The following is a 23,294-nucleotide window of genomic DNA, read 5'->3' on the forward strand; positions in this document are numbered from 1 at the left end:
CTCAGGGTGTCGATGACGAGGAAAAATAGGTGATGAGATATCCATGTGATGAAGAAGAATGGTGGTGTGGTAACAACAGCCGCTAGTGGAAACAGCTTAGGATCCGCTCAAGTGGTGCTCTACACAATGAGATGCAAAGTATGCTACATGCTGAAGAATGCTGAGCAGGTGTCTCTTGGATAGTGTCCCTCGTGGGAAAATTGTTCACTTGCCCAAGCGCCCTAGTACAAAGATGATGAAATCATGCAATGCAAAGGGTAAGGTACAACAGGGGAAAGAAGCCGATATCAAAGACGAAGTGCTGAAGCCTGTAGAATACCAAGAAGGGTAGAAACCCCCTCTCAACCTGGATGTAGATGCCGAAGAAGGAAGAGGAGCCTGATGTCGGTCTTCGTGTGGTGCCGAGAACCATAAGGAATGAAGAGGAGGAGGAAGCATCCCAGCTGGAAGAGCTAGGTAGAAGTCATTGCCATGATAGCATCAAGAGAGATGCTGCACGATCCGCCTTGGGAGGGAAAGTCTCCATGCTAGTAGAAGAGCAAAACTCCAAGGATGGTGAAACCATGAAGGAACAGCGCACATCCCAAGTCTCCAGCTCGGGATGGACTGGGCAAACCTACATGTTAGCCCTACACTGAAAACAAAACCTGCAAAGGAGATCAAAGTCTGCAATCACAGAGGTCAGTAGTGAGATGCTCCAAAAACAAAACAAAACTAAAGCTAACTAAAGGAACAAGTGCAAAGATGCAAATATGTATGTGTGTGTGAGTAAATGCAGCGGAAGACTTAAAATGTAGAGACAAAAATCCTATGGGCCCGACTCTAAGAGTGTGAAAAATGAATGCTAGACTGACCTAGGGTATCCGAAAGAACCTAGAGACATGTTAGTCTAAGAAGGTGGCCACCATCGCGTACGTCCAATAGCAAGGCTCTGCCAAGAGAACGCCTGACAAGATGGGGAGGAAGGTGAAATAGATGCATGAAGTGCAACGGGATTGGAACCTGCAGACCAATCAACCAATCCTTCAGGAGTAGAGAAGGATGGCCGCTGAGGCTATTCGGGTGCTACGTGTCCAGCAGTCGCTGTGGGGACTGGAGGAGCAGATGGGGCAGCAGCGGAAGGCGTAGCCCCAGTGGACTGTGAAGTCGCAGCGGTCTGCTGAGGCTTTTTAGGTGGAAGACCTTGGGCATTGGAGCGACACTCCTCGTCCACATGGCCTACTCTCTGGCAATGTGTGCAAAACCGGTTTCTCTTAGGGAGTTGCTGCCAAATAGGTCTTGATTCTTTGGTTCCATCTGAGGAAGAGGAGTCACCCTTTGATTGGCTTGCCTCCGCATCTAGCGAGTTTTTGCCACTGGTGGTTTTCCCTCCAGAAGAAGAAGCAACCAACCCCCTCTGCTCTGAACAAGGCTATGATGAGGATTTCTTGTAGACTTGATCATGCAGCCTTGTGTAACACAAGAACTAGCACTCAAACTCGTAGAAGGTTGGCAATCGAGGTTGAGAGATGATGTGTTGAATGAAATTGAAGTATTTTGCGGGGAACTTATTCAAGAAGAATGTAACCTGATCGTCATCTGACTTTGGAGAGCCAGTAGTGGCGAACTCGGCAAGTAACAGCCTATAGTCAGCCAGCTTGACTTTCAAATCATCCCCTTCCTTAAGAGAGAACTCTTAAAGCTCAAAGTCGAGGTTGATGCGCCAAGTACGATCACGAGCCGCATAGCGGTCTAGAAGGTGACTCCAACGCTCTGACGCGAGCGGGAAGTGCTGAAACTAAGAGTGAAACTCAGGAAGCAATCCCTGCATCAACTCAACATTGGCTGTAGCATTGCAGACTCTCCATTGACGGATGTAGTCAAGGTGAGCTAGTCGAGGGTCTGGCATAGGCTCTAGACCAATGACGAGGTCCCAAAGACCCTGAGACTCAAGCACTTGTTGCATGAAATTCAACCAAGTAGTGAAATTTAACCCGTTAAAACGTGTCTTATCCGTGAAGGCATTCTTGGCCGTTGCAACAGGAGTGGTAGTGCTCGGAGATGGATAAAGTGAAAAAGTGTAGTGGGGGTAGGATAGGGGAGTGGAGTACACTTGGGAATGGGCCCCAGAGTGCCCACCAGGCATACGGGTAGTGTGCAAGGTGTATCCATAGGTAGGGATGGACTGACTAGGCATGGGGATGGTAGCCACATGAGGAACCCAAGGAGGTGGAATGGGAATACGGGGAGCTGAAGATAGAAATCCATGCGTAGGTGTAACCCAAGGAGAGTGTGAAGACGCACCATAAGCTGAGGATGGAAACCCCTGCATATGAGTGGTCATGGGAGATGTGAAGCTCGGGATAGTGAGGGGAATGCCCATCACAGTCGACCCAGGAGTTATGGGTGTGCTCATTTGCTGAAAGGTGAGAGGCACTGTGTTAAAGGGTGGCATTTTCCCTAACGAAGTAGCATGGTGCAAAGAGGTAGAGAATGGGGTGGAGAAGGAAAAGGTGCTAGGAGCGGAGATGGTAGATCCAACCCCTAGGGTGTGTGATGCAGATGTGGAGTATAATCCAAGATTTTGGAAAGATGATGAGAGATGATCAAGGTGTGATATAGAAGAGGGTGGGATGGAAGGGAAGTGAGAAGTGTGTGTAATATGCTTAAATGAAACAGAAGCTGTAGATGTACCTGAATTTCGTCTGCTTTGTGAGCCCCCTCTATTGAAGTCCACATACGCAAAGCCATCCGGATCTTGTACCTCAAAAGAAGAAACAGGCGAGGGTTTTGATTCATGCAACTCAAAAGAATTGTACAAACCTGACATTAGACCTGGTAGAGATGATGAAGATGGATCACCAGACATTCTGAATGCCATATGTCCTACATGATCGGAGAGGTGGCCAACCTCACCAACCGGTCCGAATGTGGTAACAAAACTGGTAGGAAGGGTGTAGACATCACCGTACTTGTTGCGATAGTACTCCTCAAAGTCCTCCTCAACCATGTTAGTGAAATATGGTAAAGGTGGAGTGTCGTCCTCCACACCGAGTCCATAATGCCGTCTTAGGGCCTCCAATGATGGAGAAGCCTAATAAGACATCATAGGAACTAGAAAAGAAGGTGTCTCGGACATTGTGATTCTGTTACGAGTCGTATTGTGTGCCTCGCACAAAGACTAGCTCTCAACAATATCTGCAGGATACTCTTTACAAGAGCACCGACTCTGATACCATGTTAAGAAGAGTGCTAGGGTTTGCACTGAGGACACACAGAGTGTACAACCACGACAGAAACACAAAGACACAGACACGAACACAGAGAGTAAAACTCAAACCCTAAAAGCAAAACTCAAAACTCAAACACAAACAGAAGAAGGGAGAGAGAGAACCCAACTCTGAAGTGAATGAATATAAGAGTGTACAGTGTGCTCAAGGGCAGAGCAATGTCAAAGTGTGACGTCCACCGAAGACGGATCCCAAGTCTATGACCACCAGTCGGAGTGTACGAGTGCTGAATAGTGAATGGCAGCAGGCTGGTCACCAAAACGCAGCAGTCTGGAGGCTGGAAACTGGTAAACGCAGCAGTGTAACACCGATCGGGGGCTAGAAACTGTGCACAGTCTGCTATAAACAGCAAGCTGAAACAGTGTCTAAGAGTGTCAGGGCCTACAATGCTGAAAACGCAGGCTGGCTAACCCTGGAGATGATGGACAGCAGGCTGAACAGCAGTCTAGGACAGTTTGGAGCAATCGCCAGCAGCTGAGAGCTGTCGCCTACAGCAATGGATAGGCTGAAGATAATGTGGCTGCAGTTGATGATGGATAGACAGCAGATGGAGGCGGGCTGTAGGCTGGAAACTGAGCGCCAACAGCAGCAGAGGGTGTGTGGGCTGGTGTAACCTGCAAAACAAGGATCATGGCTGAATGGGGGCAACCTGTCTATTTATAGATGTGGAAGGGCCCCAAAAATTAGGGTTTCCACTAAACTCTCTCAAACCACTCCCCGTTTTAGGGTTTCCACTGAACTCTCTCGAACCGCTCCCCGTTTTAGGGTTTTACTCTAAAAGAGCATTTTTAGTGTGTTTTGGGGCTGTTTAAGAGGCTAATCAACAAGTAATGCATATTTTAGCTCAACGCACATCTCAACTTGGAGAGTGGGTAAGAAGGGTGCCAAAGGGGAGAGTTCAAAGGAGCATGCTCTCATTCTCTGCTTCCCTACCGTGGAGGCTAGGAAAGACTTTCTCGCTCAACATCCCACGTTGAAAGGTACCAGTGTGTTTTTGGAGGATGATCTCACACCAACCCAACTTGCCCACACGAGGGAATGTATGCCAAGAATCAAGGCAGCTAGGGAGGAAGGCAAGCTAGCCTTCAACAGTGGAGGAAAAGTGGTGGTCATGGAGAGACGCACCAAACAACGATGCAAGACCTATGGGACCAACCTTGTAGTAGCAGCATGGAGCTGTAATGGAGCCCTAAGACTAGCTATGGGGCCATTTGAAGAGACATTCTGTGGGAGAGACAATTTTTTACTCAAAGCCACATCAGGACCACATACTACACTCCCACAGGTGACATGCTATAGATGGAGTCAACATTCAAGAAGGAGACATACACATACCAAAGTAGCAAGGGGTTGGGAGGTGTGGCAATGCTTTTTAGAGAGGAGCTCGAGCAAATGATCCAAGTGGTTCATAGAGATGAGAAAACTAGATATATGTGGGTCAGAATATGAGGTGAGGAGCACACTCCATACATCGCCATATGCTATTTCCCCCCTATGACATCTCGCAACCCCCCACCCAAGGGGCAGTCACAACCGGTAGCCCTAGATGAGGATATCTAGGAGTTCTCAAGGGAGGGAGATGTCATTCTACTAGGAGACTTCAATGCCAAGACGGCCTCCCATAAGGTATCTTTCTTTGATACATCTGAGGAGATATTACAAAAGCAAGATGTGGCAGAGTTACAAATGGAAAGGACCTCTCAAGACATGGGAGAAGTCACAAAATATGGGAGATATCTTGTGGAGATGGGTATGGCACATGAACTAGATATCCTTAATGGCCTAGCTAGATAGCCTTTATCAGGCTCCTTCACATGTTACCCTTGGAGTGAAGCAAGGATGCCTCCTTTCTCCAACATTGTTTGGTCTTTACATTGATGGGAGTGTTGACTACATATCCTAGGGGGGAGACAGAAAAGCTCCACTGGCTAGCACTTGGATACCTCTCCTCTTATACACAAATGACATTGTACTAATAGTTGATTCCCCGCGAGGACTACAGAGACACCTAGATGCACTACACTCTTATGCATTACATAGTGAGCTCTCAATGAACCTTGGTAAAACCAAGGCCATGGTGTTTAACATTACACCACAATGGATTAGGAGATCAACACCTAAACTCACATATGGGCAGGAAGAGTTGGAGTATGCGGATCCATATACATACCTTGCAGTACTATTCATAGGTTCCACTTTCTCTACGAGAGAGCCAGCACATACTAAACTAACTAAGGATATGCAACATTGGGTGGATTGGAGAGGATGTGCTCAGAGGTACACTTTCAGGAACCCCATACCAAGATGTGGCTCTTTGATGTACTGGTCACATCCACATTACTCTATGGAGTGCAGGTATGGGGCTCTAGTCTGGATCATCACAGCCGATCACCAAGTCCCACATATGATGGTTAGAGATTGATGGAGAGACCCCTTGTATCCAAGATTTTCAGGATGATCAAATGGAAGGCCTCGGTACCACATGAGATCATCAGAGCTGAGCTAGCAACTATACTAGTTGTAGTGGAGGCCCTCACACAATCAATCATATATGTACACAGATTATGGAATCTACCTAGACATAGATATGCAAGGTTGGCTCTTCAGTCCTCTTGACAGCTTGCCCAGGAGTGTAACACATCATGTTGGTATGCACAGATGTTAACTTGGTTCGAGTTACATGGCTTTAGCATGGACAAGCTACCCCCTTCAAGTGCTCCCTTGATGCACCATCACTTTCCTTAAGCCGCCCAAAGATAGGCAAGATTATCAAGATGGATCTCACCCAACTAGATGTGAGGAGGACATGGGTGGCACTAGAACAAAAGCTAGGGACGAAGATGACTTTCGATAGAGAGCATCTTCTCCAAACCACAAATGATGGATTTATTGTTCGCCCGAGATATATGGACACCCACCTCTCACATGGGATTAGATGTGCTATTGGGTGGTTATGTACTTCTTCACACCAGTTAGAGATTGAGACTAGAAGTCCATACCACCAAAAGAGCGCATATGCCAGATATGTCAACTAGATCCAAAGACAAAGGAGCACTATATTTGTCGATGACCAACATACTAGGAGATCCACGGCCGCTTCCACTCTCTCTTTAGAGATGGATTTGGACCATTATCTAGAGTCATGGATTCCACAGACCTGTGGTGCCTTGGTCTCTTCCTCTTGGAGATATGTCAACTTCAAGACTCCCTCCTAAAGGTACAGCAGCTTCAGGACAACGAGGCCCCACTTAGAGGCAGCTTACAGATTTCTTCACAAGATAGACCCAGGAGGTTTCAGCACAGCTACAGCCCCAGCCTTCTCTGCATAGATGAGGGGTATTGATTGATTGAGCCATCCAGCTTGGCCGATCCAAACATCCAAGACCCCAATACAAGCCTCGACAACACTTCCACATACAAATATAGGAGATTATTGCCCGTGCTAGAGCCAAGCCTTCTACATTCCCATGAGATCATATCAGCTGGAACTCTTTACTTGTCAGAGCTAGAGCTCTCTTTACTTATAGCCCTCATTCTACTTGTATTGATTACATTCGCATTTATTGTTCTTTTTTCAGACAGTTGTACCATCAAATAGATGATTGTAACTCATGGTCTCACAGGTCATTTCAGCCTTTTGCATGCGTTAATAAATCATTTTATTTCTGTGTGTATGTGTGGGCACGCACACCACACAAATGTGCTCGCACAAAACAGGCACACAAAAGACAAACCTCTACTAGCAACAAAATCCTTGTGACATTTACATTAAAATAATATGGACACTCGATTTGGATGGAAGCAACCTGGTGAGACACATCAATACTAGATATCATACAAGGAGAGAACCAATATACCTATTCAGACAAGTTGATAGCGAGGGTCTTATGGCTATTCTTTTCAGAAATGGAGGTTTCAAATTTTCTTTCCGTAGACATGATTGATAAATTACAAAACCAATATACTTATTCAGACAAGTTTAGAGAGAGGGTCTTATGGCCATTTCTTTCAGAAATCTAGGTTTCAAATTTTCTCTCCATAGACATGATTGATAAATTTCAAAATCAAAAATGTCATAAAATACAATGACATAATATTTACGACACATACCAACAACAAAAGTAAAACACAATGCTTCCAACTTTGTTATGTCTGCCAACTTTGAACCATGCCCTCAATATGCATAGCTCAATAAACAAGAATCATGTACAATGAGGTGGACACTTAGAATATAGATGATAGAATAATAGTAATTGATGACTTGGAAAAGGTCCTTTCTTGCATGGTCAGAAAATAAAATGAATTGCACTTACTCCATTTTTTCCTTCGAGTAACCCTTTTCATGTAATGCAGTGCGAAGGCCCCTTGCCTTATGTATCAATTCCTTGTGAGCTAGTTCATTCTTTAAAAAGTCGGAAAGACTTGCTAGACCTGATGAGCCATAACCTACATAGTGCATACTCTCAGTTGCTTCTTGAAAGTCTACCTGCTCAAGCCTGCAAATCCAAAAGTATTATGGAAAATTTTATGACACTATGAGAATAAAAACTTCTTCACATGCAATGGACCATCTCAATTCCTTTTAGGTATCAAAAATTTAGAAACAGAAGTAAACAAGCTTTCAGATTTCAGTTGTAAATTTGCAGTCCTTTTTTATCATCCTAGTCAGTCATCTCATATACACCGGTAAAAGAATGATAGCAACCACAAAGTTGGACAAAAGAATGATAGCAACCACAAAGTTGGACTGGGTTAGCAATAGGACATACTACATCTAGGCAGATTTAAAATAAGAACCTCAAGTATAAGTTACAAATAAATAAAATATAGGGCCTATTTATGTTCTTGTCATAAGCACTCAGAAGATGATAATATATTGCTTTGATCCTGGGCTCTCAATATGCAAGTTAAGTTTTAACAATGTCACTATACACTGGACATAGATGGATGCAGCTCTTAGGTAGCTTGAATAGCAAAGGGTTGTTTTACTTGCTCAACTCAGTTGATAAGATCAATGCTTTGGTGCTAGGAGATAAGATCAATGCTTTACTTGTGTTTCATGTAATTCTGCAATTTGAACTCTTGCTGATGGTTAATGATGAACATCTCTTTCATCCTTGTTGGCTAAGGATGAATACATTTCCCATCCACCTTAACATGACATCTTTCTCTATGTCGTAGTTGTAAAGAAACAATAGCATTTGTGGGGAGGAACATGGAGTGTGTATAACAAACCCTATGATACAAAATTCAGACACACAAAAAGTGAATGAATAATGAATCTTGCTCAATGTTGATGCAATGGAGGAACAACCCTCAAGGTTCCGTGTCTCTGGAACCGGTAATGAGGTGAGTAGAGTTAAGTTGATGACACCGATCAGAGCTTAGACATGACTACATTGTCTTGGCCAATCAAGCAGCAACACCTATGGATGACAATGCTCTATGGAGGAAGCACAACACCCCATAAGCACAAACCCACTTGGGAGGGCCCAAACTTTCTATAAATAGGTATGCTACCCTCTATTCAGCCTCAATCTCATTTTTGTAGGTTTCAGGCATTTCAGCTTGCTGCCCACACCCCGGACGCGGAGGACATCACAATCCAAGCTGGCCATTGCTGTCTACAACAGTCTGGTGCCTATTTCCAGTCCGGTGCCTATTTCCAATCTACCACACATTGTTCGGAGCAAATTTCAACATGCTCATTGCTGCTGCTAGTTTTTCCTACGTTTTTACTCTCTCTCTCTCTCTCTCTCTCTCTCTCTCTCTCTCTCTCTGTGCACCAGCGTTTTTAGTCTTTCTCTCTCCTTCCTGGCCGTCTGCATCAAATACAATCTTCTTTGGCTGCGTTAGCTAGTGTTCGACGTCCGAAGGCTACCTTGCTGCGATTCAGGATCCATTTGGAGTACAACACACTCTCTAGCTCGTTAGCCTTGCCCTAATCCTTGAGATACAGGAGTCCGAGGTACAGTATTCATTCACTGCATAGTGTGTTTAATGCATAGTCTGAGGTACAGTATTCATTCACTGCATAGTGTGTTTAATGCATAAGCATTGTTAATTCAATAGTAATCATTTCATTCATTCGTTGTGTTCATTGTCGCTAAGCTATCCTAACCCTAACTGTGTTCTACTTTTAATCTGTGCTTTGTCATACGCTGTTATTTGTGTTTCTATGTTAGGGTATTCCTTCACAAGGGTTACTCGATTGAGGGGCGAGGGTCTATGACTCAGGTTTTGGTGTTGTGCCTCTTGCCTTTGATTGACACTCATCGTCAAAATAGCCAACCTTTAGACAATATAACAATACCTATTCTTCTTAGGTACATTCTGCCACCCGGGTTTAAGTTGAGACTACGAGTTTCCTTGTAATTCCCCTACTTGATTTTAATTTTGATTTTGATTTGCTGCCCCTTCTACAAATGAGCAACAAGAGTCCTCCTCTGAGGGTTTATTCATATGAAACTAATCGAACAGCCGGGCATAATGCAATAGCTGACACTCAAATTCATAGAATGTCGCTAAATTGGGCAAAGAAACCACTTACTACACAAAATTGAAGTATTTACACAGCAACTTGTTAAGAAACAATATTACCCAATAGTCAAAGGACTTAGGAGGCCCTGTAGTAGAGAATTCAGTAAGGAGACATTGATACTCAGCCAACTTGCCTTTCACGTCATCCTAGTCAGAGATTTTAAAGTTTTGAAGTCCATGGTCAAGTTTTATTCGATGGGTCCTATCCAAAGCCACATGGCGGTCAGTCAAATGTGCCCATTGCTCTAAGGCTAAGTCAAAATGTTGAAGCTAAGAATGAAACTCGGACAATACGGCATTCCTAACCTTCCATGAGCGGACGACCTTATATGGAACAAGTGCAAGATCAAGTTGGGATTCCAACTCCCTGTACAAGATCCATAGGTTCTATAAGTCAAAAACATATCTCATTAAGTTCGACTAACTTGTAAAGTTTGACCCGTTAAAACGAGTCATGTTATTGAATGCATTCTTGGCGGAAGATAAGGTAGAACCATGACATGTCGGGAATGTGGGATAAGATGGATGTGGAGAATAAGATAGTGGTGGTGGTAGAGGTATCTAATAAGGAGGAGGAGGGAGAAAAGATAGGTAGGCAGACATAGTCTCTGAGTGTCCAATGAGTCCCAATTGATGCGGAGATACTGAAACATAAATGTTTCCATAAGGTGGCAGTGCAGGTGGAGGCACTAGGACACGTAAGCCCTATCCAAATTCAACAGGGACAACATAATGGCTGGAAGGCCCACTGGGTAATGCCATGGAGACAAACTATAGCACCAACTAATTCATACTCGAGAGAGATGGGGGGAAATACCCAAGCTGCAATGATCCCAAAAGTGTGTGAGGAAAAGGTGGAATACCAACCGGCTGAGGAAGAGATAAGGTCCTAACAACTATGCCTAAGTTTGAAAAACCCCCTGATGTGGTGAATGAAAACACATGTGATCCTACATGAGAGGCAACTTATGGTACACTTAATGGAGACTAAAAGGATGTGGTAGCAGAATAAGAGGGTGGGATAAGGGGGAGATTAAATGGATTTGTAATAGATGTAGATGTGGAAAATAATATGGGTTCCTTTTGTCCATTAAATGCATTAAATTGAAACGATGATGATGAAGATGCATCTACTTCATTTTGATCTTTGAAAACAAAATTGTTTGAAAAAAAAAAAGAGAATAAGTACTCATAGTTTCTTGTTTCAATTGCTTAACTAGTCTCTTAAGTTCATAAAGAAATATTTGTCTTCCTCATTACTCATAAACCAAAAATTGTTTTGCATATGTCCTCCATCATGAAAATCATCCATACCAATAGGAGAAGAGAAATCATCACTAACAGAATCTGAAATGGTAGACATACCTAGCACTAGAAAGAATAAGTATGAAGGCAATGGAGTATACTCTATGTCAATTTTCACTTCCGAATACCCAATCTTAAGTGGAGATTCCGCTCATCCTGTATGGTCACTAGATCGGTGCACCAAATCTAAAGGGTGAAGTTCAAACTTACCTTCTATCTGCTGCTAGGCTCTATTCATCAAAATGAGATCGTACTCAACAGCAATGATCTCGTAAGGTCGTGGAACTGCATGGTAGTCCAATGTCTATTCAGCCATGTCGGGAGCTTGCAAAGCAAGCTATGAGGCCCACTCCGACTCGCTCCTCGATGGATTTAGCTAGGATGTGAGAAGCAGTGCGGACGTAGTGTTCGAAGTCATTTGACCTTCTATTGTTCCTGCTTCTTGTGTAGAGCTTTTAGATCAAGGCCTAGGTTTCTCTCAGAGAACTCAGCTCTAATATCATGTGAAGAAATACCCTAACACAGAAGCACAAATAACATCGTACAACAAAGTAGAGACTGATAGAAAAGCACAGTTAGGGTTAGGGTAACTTAGAGACAATGAACACAAAGAATGAATGAAGTGATATGACTACTAAATATACAATGTCCATGTAGCAAACACACTATGCACTGAATGAATACTGAACCTTGAACTCCTGTATCTCAAGGATCAAGATAGGGATAATGTCAGAAAGACAAATCTAGAGCATGGTGGGAGCTATAGAGGTTGGAAGACGAATAGAAGACTCATGATGACATAGATAATGGACTAATTGTTACATAAGTGAATTAAGTTCCAAGATGGAAGCTTGGACTCACAAACACAATCTTGTATAAGACACTAACAATGAAAATAAGAAAGCATCATGATATATTGCATTTAACTCTTGAAAGTGATAGTCAAGTACAATGCTTTATAGTAGTTGGATAGTAGTATTCTGCCTCATGGTGCATATAGGATTTAGGACATCTCTTCCTGGAGTATACATCATTTGTCATACATGTTCACTTTTGCTCCCCCTGCATGATGACATGGCCCGAGAGACTAGCTCATAGATAGTCTAGTCAAGTTAAAGCTTGAAACTTTACATCTTTGGCAAGGGTTTTTTTTTTTTTTTACAACACAAATCCATTAAGAGAAACAAAATCCACTATGAAAATACATAAGATCCACTATGGGAAAGATAAGATCTTCAAAACAATCTGTCAGAGTGGTTAGTGGAAGTATCTTCTTCATTCATGAACTGATTTTGATGGTTACCATTTTGCACCTGTTGTGCTCTTTTTCTATGGAAACATTCACTGGCCATGTGTACAGTCTTACCACAATAATGACATGTGATCCGATCCTTGGTGGTGTGAAATCCTCGTCCACGTCCTTTGGCTCCATAAGTTCCCTTGGTGTACAAGAAATCATCGTTTGAGATGGTTTATTTTGCATCCTTATTTTTAAGTTTACTTTCTCCATCAAGTAGAAAATACTCAATGTCTTTGAGTGAGAGATTAGGAACATTACTTAGGGTAGACACAAGGTTTTCATATGGTTCTTGATTTACACTTGCTAGTAGCACTACTATGGCTTCATCCTCATCTATGTCCTTTTTTGAAGTTGTAAGTTGAGTTTTTAGGCTCTTGAACTTGTTAATGTGCATGGTCATAGAAGAACTATCCTTTACATCTAGCTTATAGAACTGCATGAGTAATTTTACTTTTGAGTTTTTAGCTTGAGTTCCAAAGATCCTGTTAAGCTCATCCCATGCCTTTTTTACATCTTTGATGCCGAAGATATGGTGCAATACATCATCAGATAGTCCCCAAGCAATGATGCCTAGAGCCTTGTTGTTCATCTTTTTCCACTCTTTTGTCTTGAGCTAGACTTCTTCAACGAACCTGTCTTCATCATCTTTCTTCTTCCCATCTGCATCTCTTGTATCATCCTCAAATAGATCCCAGAGGTCTTTCCTCATGAGATGGTACATTGTCTTTTCTTTCCAGGCGTGAAAGCCTTCACTATTGAATTTGGCTATTTGCTCAAGTTCAAACATTTTGAAAGAGGTCTTACCATGAGTATACTCGAGCAATGTCTATCCTTTTACAATGAGATTGAGGCTTATAAGGGATTTAATCAATTGGGCATTCCATATTAAAAATCTTCATGTTTGTCATTGCAAAAACTAAAGTAAAACCAGTAAATGAATTGTTCTTAGATGTGTCAAGAAACACAAGTGCCAAGAAGCACTAGATAAGTATCAAGAGATATTATCTTGATTCCAGGCTTGATGTTGGCTAACTTGTTGGAACTCATCAAATCTAAATGACAGGAACACCAATTGACTAAGAAAGATGAGAAATTGAAGTGAGAGAAAAGCTTGAGCTTGATGGCTATGGAGTCTCTGTTAGGGTTTGTAGGACAGATGGGTTTTTTGTTTTGTGCAGCAACTACAATGGATCACTTACCACAATATTTATGTGGGAAGTAGCTTATGTGTAGACCTTCAAAAGCCCTATATGCGCAGGGTGAATAGTGCCTCATGTCAGGATTTGGGAGCGTACGACCAGCCAGGCACAAATCTAGACAGTGATGACGAATTTCAGCACATTGGCTGGTCCGTGCATCGTTGGCTCAATTTTTGTGGTGGGATGAAGCACGCTAGACTGTAGAGCAACTCTCCAAAAGAAATCGAATTGAGAAATGGCCTATAGAGAGAGTTATGAAAGCTCCAAGTGCTACTGGTCCAGTTTAGCTATGGCAGACAGGAAGGTAAAGTGGAGATGGAGGTGAAAGATGAGACCTTCAACTGGAACTAAGCTGAACAGAGATGAAGAGAGACCGGAGGAGCAGAGAGGAGAGCTAAGCCATACTCAACTAAGCTCTAATACCATGTTAGAAAGATGGATCTAGAGCATGGCAAGAGCTATGGAGGTTGGAAGACAAATACAAGACTCTGATGACATAGACAATGGACTGACTGTTACACAAGTGAATTAGGTTCCAAGATGAAAGGTTGGACTCATAAACACAATCTTGTGTAAGAAACAAGCAATGACACTAACTGAAAGAAGAAAGCATCATGATATATTGCATTCAACTCTTGAAAGTGATAGTCAAGTACAATGCTTTATGGTAGTTGGATAGTAGCATTCTGCCTCACTGTGCATATAGGATTCAAGACATCTCTTCCTAGAGCATACATCATTTGTCATATCTTTCAACATGTAATGAGCTGGAGAGTGTGTCGTATTCCGAACGGATCCCAAATCGCAACAAGGCAACCTCCAAGTGTCAAACAAAACTAAACGCAGCCTATGTGTGGCTGGACTTGATGCAAATGGCAATCTAGGGAAAGTGTGCTGTAAATGCAAGCTAAAGAGAGAGAAAATCTGCAAATGCAGGCTGAGGAGAGAAAATTTGCAAACACAGGCTGAGATGATAATGGCAACAACCGTAGAAGAGAGAAAGCTGACAGGGCAGCAGCTAGGGCCTACAAATACAGCAATATGCTAACATGGCAAGATGTACAACGGCTGGATGGGTAGACAATAGCAATCACCTGGCTGGAAACAGCAGCAAAATGATGATGGAGGGCTAGAAACAAGCGCCAAATGAGTGAAGACTGCAATGGACAGCTTGGACTATGATGACCTCCACGAATGAGGTGTAGGCAGCAAGCTAAAAACACTTGAAACCTGCCAAAACGAGATTAAGGCTGAATGGAAGGCAACATGCCTATTTATAGAAAGTTTGGGCCCTCCCAAGTGGTTTTGTGCTTATGGGATACAAACAATCTCTAGAAACGCATTTTTTTAAAATAAACAAGGTTTCTTCCTTAATTAAGCATGTTTTGGGGTTGTTTAACTCAAGCTAATGCATTTTTAGGTCAACATTAGCTATGTAGCTAACCCTTTGACCCTTAGTTAATACTAAGTGGTGCAAAAGGTGTTCACACCTAAACATACACTTTTACACACAATAATGTGTATTCACACATGATGATAAACAAAACTAACAAACCCCCCCTTCGGATCATTGGTAACTAAACCCGTGACATGAAACATATAAAAAAGGAAAAGGAAAGGTCTTACCTCAAAGATGCAGTGGCTAATTCCATATAATGATTTTGGAAAAAGAGATACATAAATGGGAGAGGTACAACATGAGGATGGTCATGACATAGTCTACCGACAAGCTCAAGGACCCAAAGTAAGACATGGTTCAGAGGTGTGTGTGTGTGTGTCTAGGTCAAAGGCTTATGAAAAGCCAATGGCTTAAGGACACTAGGCACATGACTAGAGGTCAAATACGTGGGTATAGCTTTCGGGCTCAACTCAAAGGTCGTGTAAAGTGGTTACAAAACCCCTAAAATACAGCTCCTTTGTGAATCAAAAGAAAAGGAAAGAGATACAACTCATTTTGGATTAAAATCTGAGCACAGGACCCCACACAATTATTTAATAAGTGATGAAAATGTCTTAGCACATCCGTGAGCATGGCTAGTGTCTAATTCCAAACACATTTTTATATTTTATATTTTATATTAATTTTACATTTTAAATTATTTTTACTTTAAAATAATTAACAGGATTAAAATCCCCCTCAATGTCGATGTTGAGGACATCACCATCAATGTCAACCGCTTACAACGGCGTCACCAAGTACTAGACACTTGACGGGGTCATTTTTTGACTGTGATGTTGAAGGTGAGTACTCGAGTGGTCTTCAAGAAGTTGACAAAAACTCGGATTTGATGGTTGGTACTTAAACGTGAAAAGCCCAAACATTTGATGAAGAAATTTTAAGAAATTTGCACAAAAATCAAAGTGTCCTCAAATTGTATGTGAATTAACCCTAAAAGAAAAATGTTTACGTTGATTGACTAAGATTTTATAAAATAAACCTTAGCTTGCCAAGCCGAGAAGTGAAAATAAAGGCATGACTGACGAAGGTTGTTGTTTACATGGCACTTAGCAGAAAACACTAGACAAATCAACACAATTTCAAGGTAGCTCATGGAGATAGCTGGCATGGCAACAAATTGAGATGTGGCTACGGGTCTATTGGAGAAGGCGCCAAAAGAACGGGAATGAGTTGACATGACAATAGAACATGCGACAACTAGTAGCTCTGTTGTCAGCAATCACAGAGACACCGCAACAACTAGCATCTCTATCAGCAATCAAGAAGGCGCCTGGAGAGAAACATGTGAGAGTGCGCAATAGAAGAAGGAACTCGAACATACACGAAAAGAGAGACAATCTGCAAGAGAAGAAGAATAGAAATATGCACTAAACAAGGAACAAATATTGGATAGAGCAGGAGGATTGATGAGTCCTTGCACGCACCCCACAGTGTTAGTGAGGGCACCAGATCAAGCTAATGATGATGGCAGCACCAAAGACGGAGGACGATGACGGAGTCGAAGTGTGCACCTGCCAAGGAAGGAGGGAAGATGATAGTCTAACTGACTGCAAGGTGGGAAATGGCTATAAATAGCTAAAAATCCCAAAAACTGGCCAACTTGAAATTTGGGGCCAAAAGCCGACTAACATTTAATGCTTGTAAAAATGCCAGAAATACTTAGAAAAATCCCAGAAAGGGTGGAGAATGTCCAGCAAGTGAGGCAGGTTGAAGATTCCAGAAATTCCCTCGGGAAACGCACATAAAATCTATTGAAGGAGAAAATGCATTGAAATGCAATAAACTAAGTGCTCTAGAATGAGCTACTTCCTCCGTCAAAACAAGTGATAGACAAGTCAGAGCTCCTAAAGTCCTCGTCTAACTCAAACTGAGACTCACAGGCAGGAGATGGCAAGGCATGACAAATATGACTGCTAACACCCCCTCTCAGATCCTAGATGTAGCAGAAGGCCATGAGAGAAACGGATCCTAGGGTGGCAAGAGAAATGCAAATGTCGATGGAGTCCGTCGATGAAGATTGCTGATGAAGAAGCTCCTCGCAATCTTGGGAAGCGCCTCTAAAACAATAGGGGCCAAAAAATCCACAACCGCATCACCGAGATCATCCCCCTCTGAAAGGGATAGGGGGTATGAGGGAACCACCAGAGGAGAGGGTGGAGAATGAGAAGGAACCTATGGAAAACAAGGTGCACAAGCAGAAACAGGTGTAGCAATAGACAACTACCTCAGAGGACCCTACATAAGAGAAACAAAATGGAGCCCATAAAGCCCACTCTCCTGCCAACCTGTCATGATAAGAGCCCCTGTAGAAAAATCCTCAATACAAACGGCCTACTCGATGAAGGCAACCCGAATACCAAGCTTTGTAAGGCCATAAACTGAGAGGAGTGAAAAGCCCAAGTCCAGAACATAAAGACCCTGTGAAAGGGAGCTCGACATACGGTCGAGAAATAGAGGCAAAGTGCCAATACCACAAATAGACACGAAACAATGTCACCAACAGTGATTGAACCCTCAAAAAGGCATAGATCCTGCAACAAATCATCACGTGGAGTCATATGACTAGAGGCTCCACTATCAACCAACCAAGGCTTCTCAAAAGATGAGGCAACCACTGAAGAAGACTCCTCCAAGTCAACAATATGAAGGAACATTGTCTCATGGGTAACCACTGGAGTAGAGGTAGAAGGCTCGGGTGTTTTAGCTCCATCCTTTGCCCTCGGATGAAGGTGAGGGTGCTTCTTCCAACATTTCTCTTTTGGATCTGTTCCCCTCCCACAATATAGGCATTCAGGCTTCTCCGAGTTGGAGTCGGAGCCTAAAGAACTCTCCTATCTTTTAGCCTGTGACTTCCCTTTCTTCTGTGTCCCCCCCTCCTAAACTTGCAACAAAAGCTTTGGTGGAGGTGGATCCACTAGTGACCTCTCTAGTGCACTTGTCATGCTCCAAAACAAGCAAGGAAAGCTCCTCCCATAGAAGCTTCTCACGGGTCCTCGATGTAAGAAGGCTGGTGTAGAAGACATCAAACCGGGAAGATAGCAGTTGAGTCAAAAGAATCACAACCATATCCTCTAAAGAGATCATCATACCAAGGGATTCAAGCTCATCCCTCATGTCCTCCAACCTGTTGATATGATCCTTCACAGAAAAAGAATCTTTAACAGTAACCATCCGTAATTTCTTCTCGAGAGTAATCCGATGGGCAAATGTCTTCTAATGGTACAAAGAAGCAAGCTTTGTCCACACTTCCGCTACTTTCCACAACCTGCACACATTTACTAGGACAAAAACCTGTAAGCTCATAAAGAGGAAAGATTGAGCTCTTGAGTTGAGCTGATCCCATAAGGCCGCACGATCCATCGATGATCCAAGGGTAGGATCCTCCACTAGACGGGGAATAGGGTGGGTAACAAACTCCCAAAGATCGAAGGTATCAAGGATACACTCCACCTTACATGACCAAAGCGAGTAGTTGAAACCATCAAGCCCATCTTCTTTGGGCAAAGAAGGAAGTGTGGGGACTTGTATAGAGGGTACCATGGAAGGCATATGAAGCCAGCAAAACGAGCCTTCTGTGACACATGGAGAGAATGGGGAGAACAGGGACATGTACAAACGGGCCAGGTGACCTATGGTCATCACGTGAACTAGCACGAAAATCTCCCCATCTCTCGGAGGAAGGAACGAGACCTCATCCTCTCAGTTAGCAAACAACTGGTGATAAGACATCTTCGTATATTTCTGCAAAACACCTACAAAAAGTTGCATTTGGCTATGGACACCCTCGAGACAGGAGAAATCGACTACAGGATACAGAGATCTCGATGTAGAAGGTTTGTCTGAGGGAGAAAATACTGTCGACCGTTCATGAAGGATGCAAAAGCACCAAAACACTGATGTCAATGCTGTCACTTGCTCCTAAAAGGTTGCGTTTGACTACAGAAGGTAGTCGCCTAGCCAACATACAACCGGCTCCACCCAGTAGGCTCAAGATGATGATGCCTGAGCACTAGATGCAATCACTAGCTACTAGGAGCTTGCACTTTCAGCAAACACACATGTGGATGGCCTCATGAACTCTATGGTTCTCTTAGATACCATGCTATGATACCATGTGAGTGTGCAATGGAAGAAGGAACTCGAACACAGAGGAAGAAAGAGACAATCTGCAAGAGAAGAAAAGAAACCTGCATTGAACAAGGAACAAATGCTGAATACAGCAAGAGGACTGATCAGTCCCTGCACGCAGCCCACAACATCAGTGAGGGCACCAGATCAGGTTGATGATGATGGCAGCACCGAAGACGAAGGAAGATGACGGAGTCAGAGTGTGCACCTGCCAAGGAAGGAGGAAAGATGATAATCTAACTGACTGCCAAGTGCAAAATGGCTATAAATAGCCAAAAATCCCAAAAACCGGCTGATCTGAAATTTGAGGCCAAAAATATGGTCGACCAGCATTTAATGCTGGTAAAAATGCCAGAAATACTCAGAAAAATCCCGAAAAGGGTGGACAATGTCCAGCAGGTGAGGCACGCTGAAGAATGTAGAAACTCCCCCAGGAAATGCACATAAAATCTCGACTGGAGGAGAAAATGCACTAAAATACAATAAACCGAGTGCTCTAGAATGAGCTACCTCCTCCGTCAAAACAAGTGATAGACAAGTCAAAGCTCCTAAAGTCCTCGTTTGACTCAAACTGAGGCTCACATGCATGAGATGACAAGGCATGACAAATATGACTGCTATCAGAGAACAATGGTGCAAAACAGATGTGTCGGGCTGCACGCGTGGTTGGAGATGAGACGACACTGGTAGAGTTTGGCAAACAGGTCAATAGGGCACTTGGGCAACTGCAACGGATCAATCGTATGACAGCTCAATGGCATGAGGCCAAGGCAGACACCTCCTCTTTCTTCTTCTCCTTCTTCTTCTTCTTCTTCTTCTACTTTTTCTAGGTACTAAAGGCAACAACCAGAAGTCCGCACCAATAGGGCTAAGGGTTTGAGCTGCTGCTGCACAAGAATCAAAGACCACTTTTCACAACTGACAATGTTGGACAAACAACACAAGAAGACCACTCAGCAAAAAATGGCTTGTCACAATCGGTAGCTTAGGCTGAGTTGGGTGTGCTTGAACAATAAAAATGGCATAAATTGGTAGAGAAGACCCAGAGGTTCATGGGGGAGGCAATGGCAATGTCAGAGGCTCTAATACCATTGTTGGGTATGAAGCTCGCATGTGTCACCAGCACGCTATGGTGGATGGAACTCGACCATAACTAATACAACCGGTAGCATCATCTCTCATTAGAGAAGTAAGTAGAACTACGTCTAGGTCTACATGATAAATTGAAATGGAAAATGAAAATATGGAAAACTGAAAAACTGAAAAGAGTAAAGAGTATCTCCCTCTAAGTGCATGGAATCCACCAAGACTTTGCAAGCTACCTCTGACTAAGTCATCCCGGTAATCTTCGTCTATAATGAGCAATCGTGACATGAATGTGTCGCATATGAGCATGCCTATATTGTTGAGCAAGTACCCTAGGGCGTTGTGCTTTGCATAACGTTGTAGCTCTATCTACTGTGATGCCACATGATGATGTCCCTCCATGGCGCCTGCCAGTAGAAGATGTAGTGTCTAAGATGGCAATGGCTAGGGGGTCAGCTATACTGAAAAAGTCTGTAACTGCTCTTTAGAGGGATGGATGTGGCTGGGGTTGCCTCCAACCCCGTAACAATGCTGCTCTATGCCATTGGAGCTCCAATAAGAAAAGGCCTGGACATCTTTGGTCCACATAGTCCATCACCCGTCTCAATGGTCCAAAGCCCTCCTTAAATAGGCAATGGTAGTGGCCTCGAATATCATAGTATATAGTGCATCTACAAATGTAGTGTTCCTCTGTCTCTGGCTCCCATCCACAAAGCTGACATATCCTCTCATTTGATGCAACATGGCTCCATCGACCTATCTCAATCATTAGCTGATGTGATGAGGTGTCGATTTGTCTAATAGCAACTTGAAGCCCGTGAGAAAGTTGAGCATCCATATATCTCAGCCCCAATATGAAATCATCATGGGAAAGCTACAAGAAGTGACATTGATATTATGCCATCTTCGTGCCTCATGGGAAAGGGGGCTTGGACCAAGTCCTCTCCATCTCCACTTTAGTGATGTCTACTCTAATCACTCTATTCAACTCTGAACAGCTAAGACTCAAAGTGCAACAATCAAGGGTGTAATCCACGGTGGCAATCTATCTATATTCATGCCATGCAAGTTCAATCACATGTTCATATGTGCGTACCAACACTATCTATCTCCCTCTATTGCAAGCTGTCTTGAAGACTCTAGAGCTAGTCTAGGGTATTGGTCTTTAGGGAGATGCAATATCCTCTGGAGGAAGGTGATTGCCTGGAATAGTGCCTCCACTACCATAGGTGTTGCACCCAACTCTGCTTAGATAATCTCTTATGGTACTGAGGCTTTCGCCCTTATCATGCGTGCTATCACCATGACCAGCGGTCTCTCCATATGTTCCCATCCATCATAATGTTGAGGTTCAAGGCCATTATATTCCATAAAAGGCGCCCATCTAGTATCATAAAGGCTTAGGCCCCAAATGGCTCCTTTATAGAGTAGTGTGGGCATAACTAAAGTATCAAAGAACCACAATTTGGTACGAGGCTCTTGGAACTGTATGTGTGCACACTCTCACTCTAGAGTGCCCAAAGCTACATCCGCCCATGCAAGCCTAGCCTCTGAAGTCTCCTTCCATGAAAATTGTGGCCCTTTGAAACTGACCCCAAGGTATACATGTTGTCTAATCATTTCCACAAACTAACCATCATACATAAAGTGATGCTCTAACCGTGTCACCCAAGCTGCCAAGGTGTTAAACACCATAATTTTAATCTTTCTAAGTGTCATGAGGACATGTATTTTTGAAATCTTAACATGTGGATTAACTTTTAATCACATGATTAAGTAAATTTTGCACATGTGAGGTGCAACTTGTTAGAGTAAATTTACGAGCCTAGGACCTGAGGAAATCACGTGATATCAAAGGCAAAAGTTCCTATAAGTTATGCCACACACGTACTTGGTGGTATTTGGTGCCAGTTGTTGGCCTAGGTCATTCATTTGGCCATAAGTGTTAGTTGCTGACACTAGAGATGGCGTTTAATGATACCTAACGCCAATCTAATGGTTAAAGATGGCACAGAGACACTCGCGAATGGAAGTTGTCTAACCAATTTAATTATTGGCCAATCAGATTATTTTTCAGGGCACTAAAATAATTATTAGATTAATTTTTAGTATTTAAATACTGAAAATTAATATTTAATTATGGCTAATGCTGGAAAAACCATTTGGAAAGACTGTCACTTGTCAAAAATACCAATGCAAGACTGAAAAACGTCTTTAGAGGCTAGAGAGGCATTTTTAGTGGATTCAGTCTGCAAGAGAGAGGGAGGAGATGCTGCCGGTCTGATTTGCAGCCATTGGAGGACCTTCTGAGGCAGCCAAGGGCTGGAAAAGAACAATCTACAGCACGTGACAGCATCTACAAGCTGTTGAGTCAGGGCAACAGCAATAAATGATTGATTTTCTTCAGTTCTTTGCATCTACAAGTTGTTGTGGCAGGGCAGCAGCTGCATTTGACTGATTTTTAGTCATTCTTCGCAACAAAACTTTGAATTTTCTCTCTCTACAACTTTCTCTCTCATCTCCCAACCATTTCACAGTCTTGCTCCGAAGATCTCAGTATTTGGACCCCTAGAAGCTTAGAAATTTAGTAGCAACCTTGGAAAGCGTGCCAGAAATGGGAAGCTCCAAGACTTGGATTCAGCAAGGCTAAAGGTAAATTTCAGCTAAAATTAAGTGGAGGACTAGCCAGCCATTGAATCTGGGTCATTTCCATTGTCTATTAAGTGGGTGAAGGCTAATCGAGTCCTCGAATCAAGGGGCAAAATAGATTGAAGACTTGCTAGTCACTTTGGGCAGCGAGGGGAGCTTGGATTTCGAAGGGGATCGGGAGAATCCCATTGTAAATCAACTTTTTCTTCAATAAAGCTAAAGAAATACCAAAAGGGGCACCAATTTTGGGGCCAATAGCATGTGCATTGTCCAAGATCAGTAGGTAAATTTGTGTTTTTAGATTTTCATTAATTGTTTGCTGCTGTAATTAAGTTGTAATCAAGGATTTACCACCCTAC

At 43.0% G+C, this 23,294-nt stretch overlaps 1 protein-coding gene across 1 annotated transcript in view; it reads right to left on the reverse strand.

Annotated features, from left to right (window-relative positions):
- Window positions 1–23,294, reverse strand: part of LOC148042140 (uncharacterized) — a 106,883-nt gene that overhangs the window by 63,037 nt on the left and 20,552 nt on the right. Inside the window, exon 2 of the mRNA XM_087685615.1 lies at window positions 7,583–7,765. Coding sequence (XP_087541741.1) covers window positions 7,583–7,765 — 183 coding nt within the window. The remainder of the gene's footprint in view (window positions 1–7,582; window positions 7,766–23,294) is intronic.

The sequence above is a fragment of the Lygodium microphyllum genome, chromosome 1 (genome assembly GCF_053477565.2).
Source record: "Lygodium microphyllum isolate KBCC chromosome 1, Lygodium_microphyllum_v1.1.10, whole genome shotgun sequence".
Classification (NCBI taxonomy): Eukaryota; Viridiplantae; Streptophyta; class Polypodiopsida; order Schizaeales; family Lygodiaceae; genus Lygodium; species Lygodium microphyllum.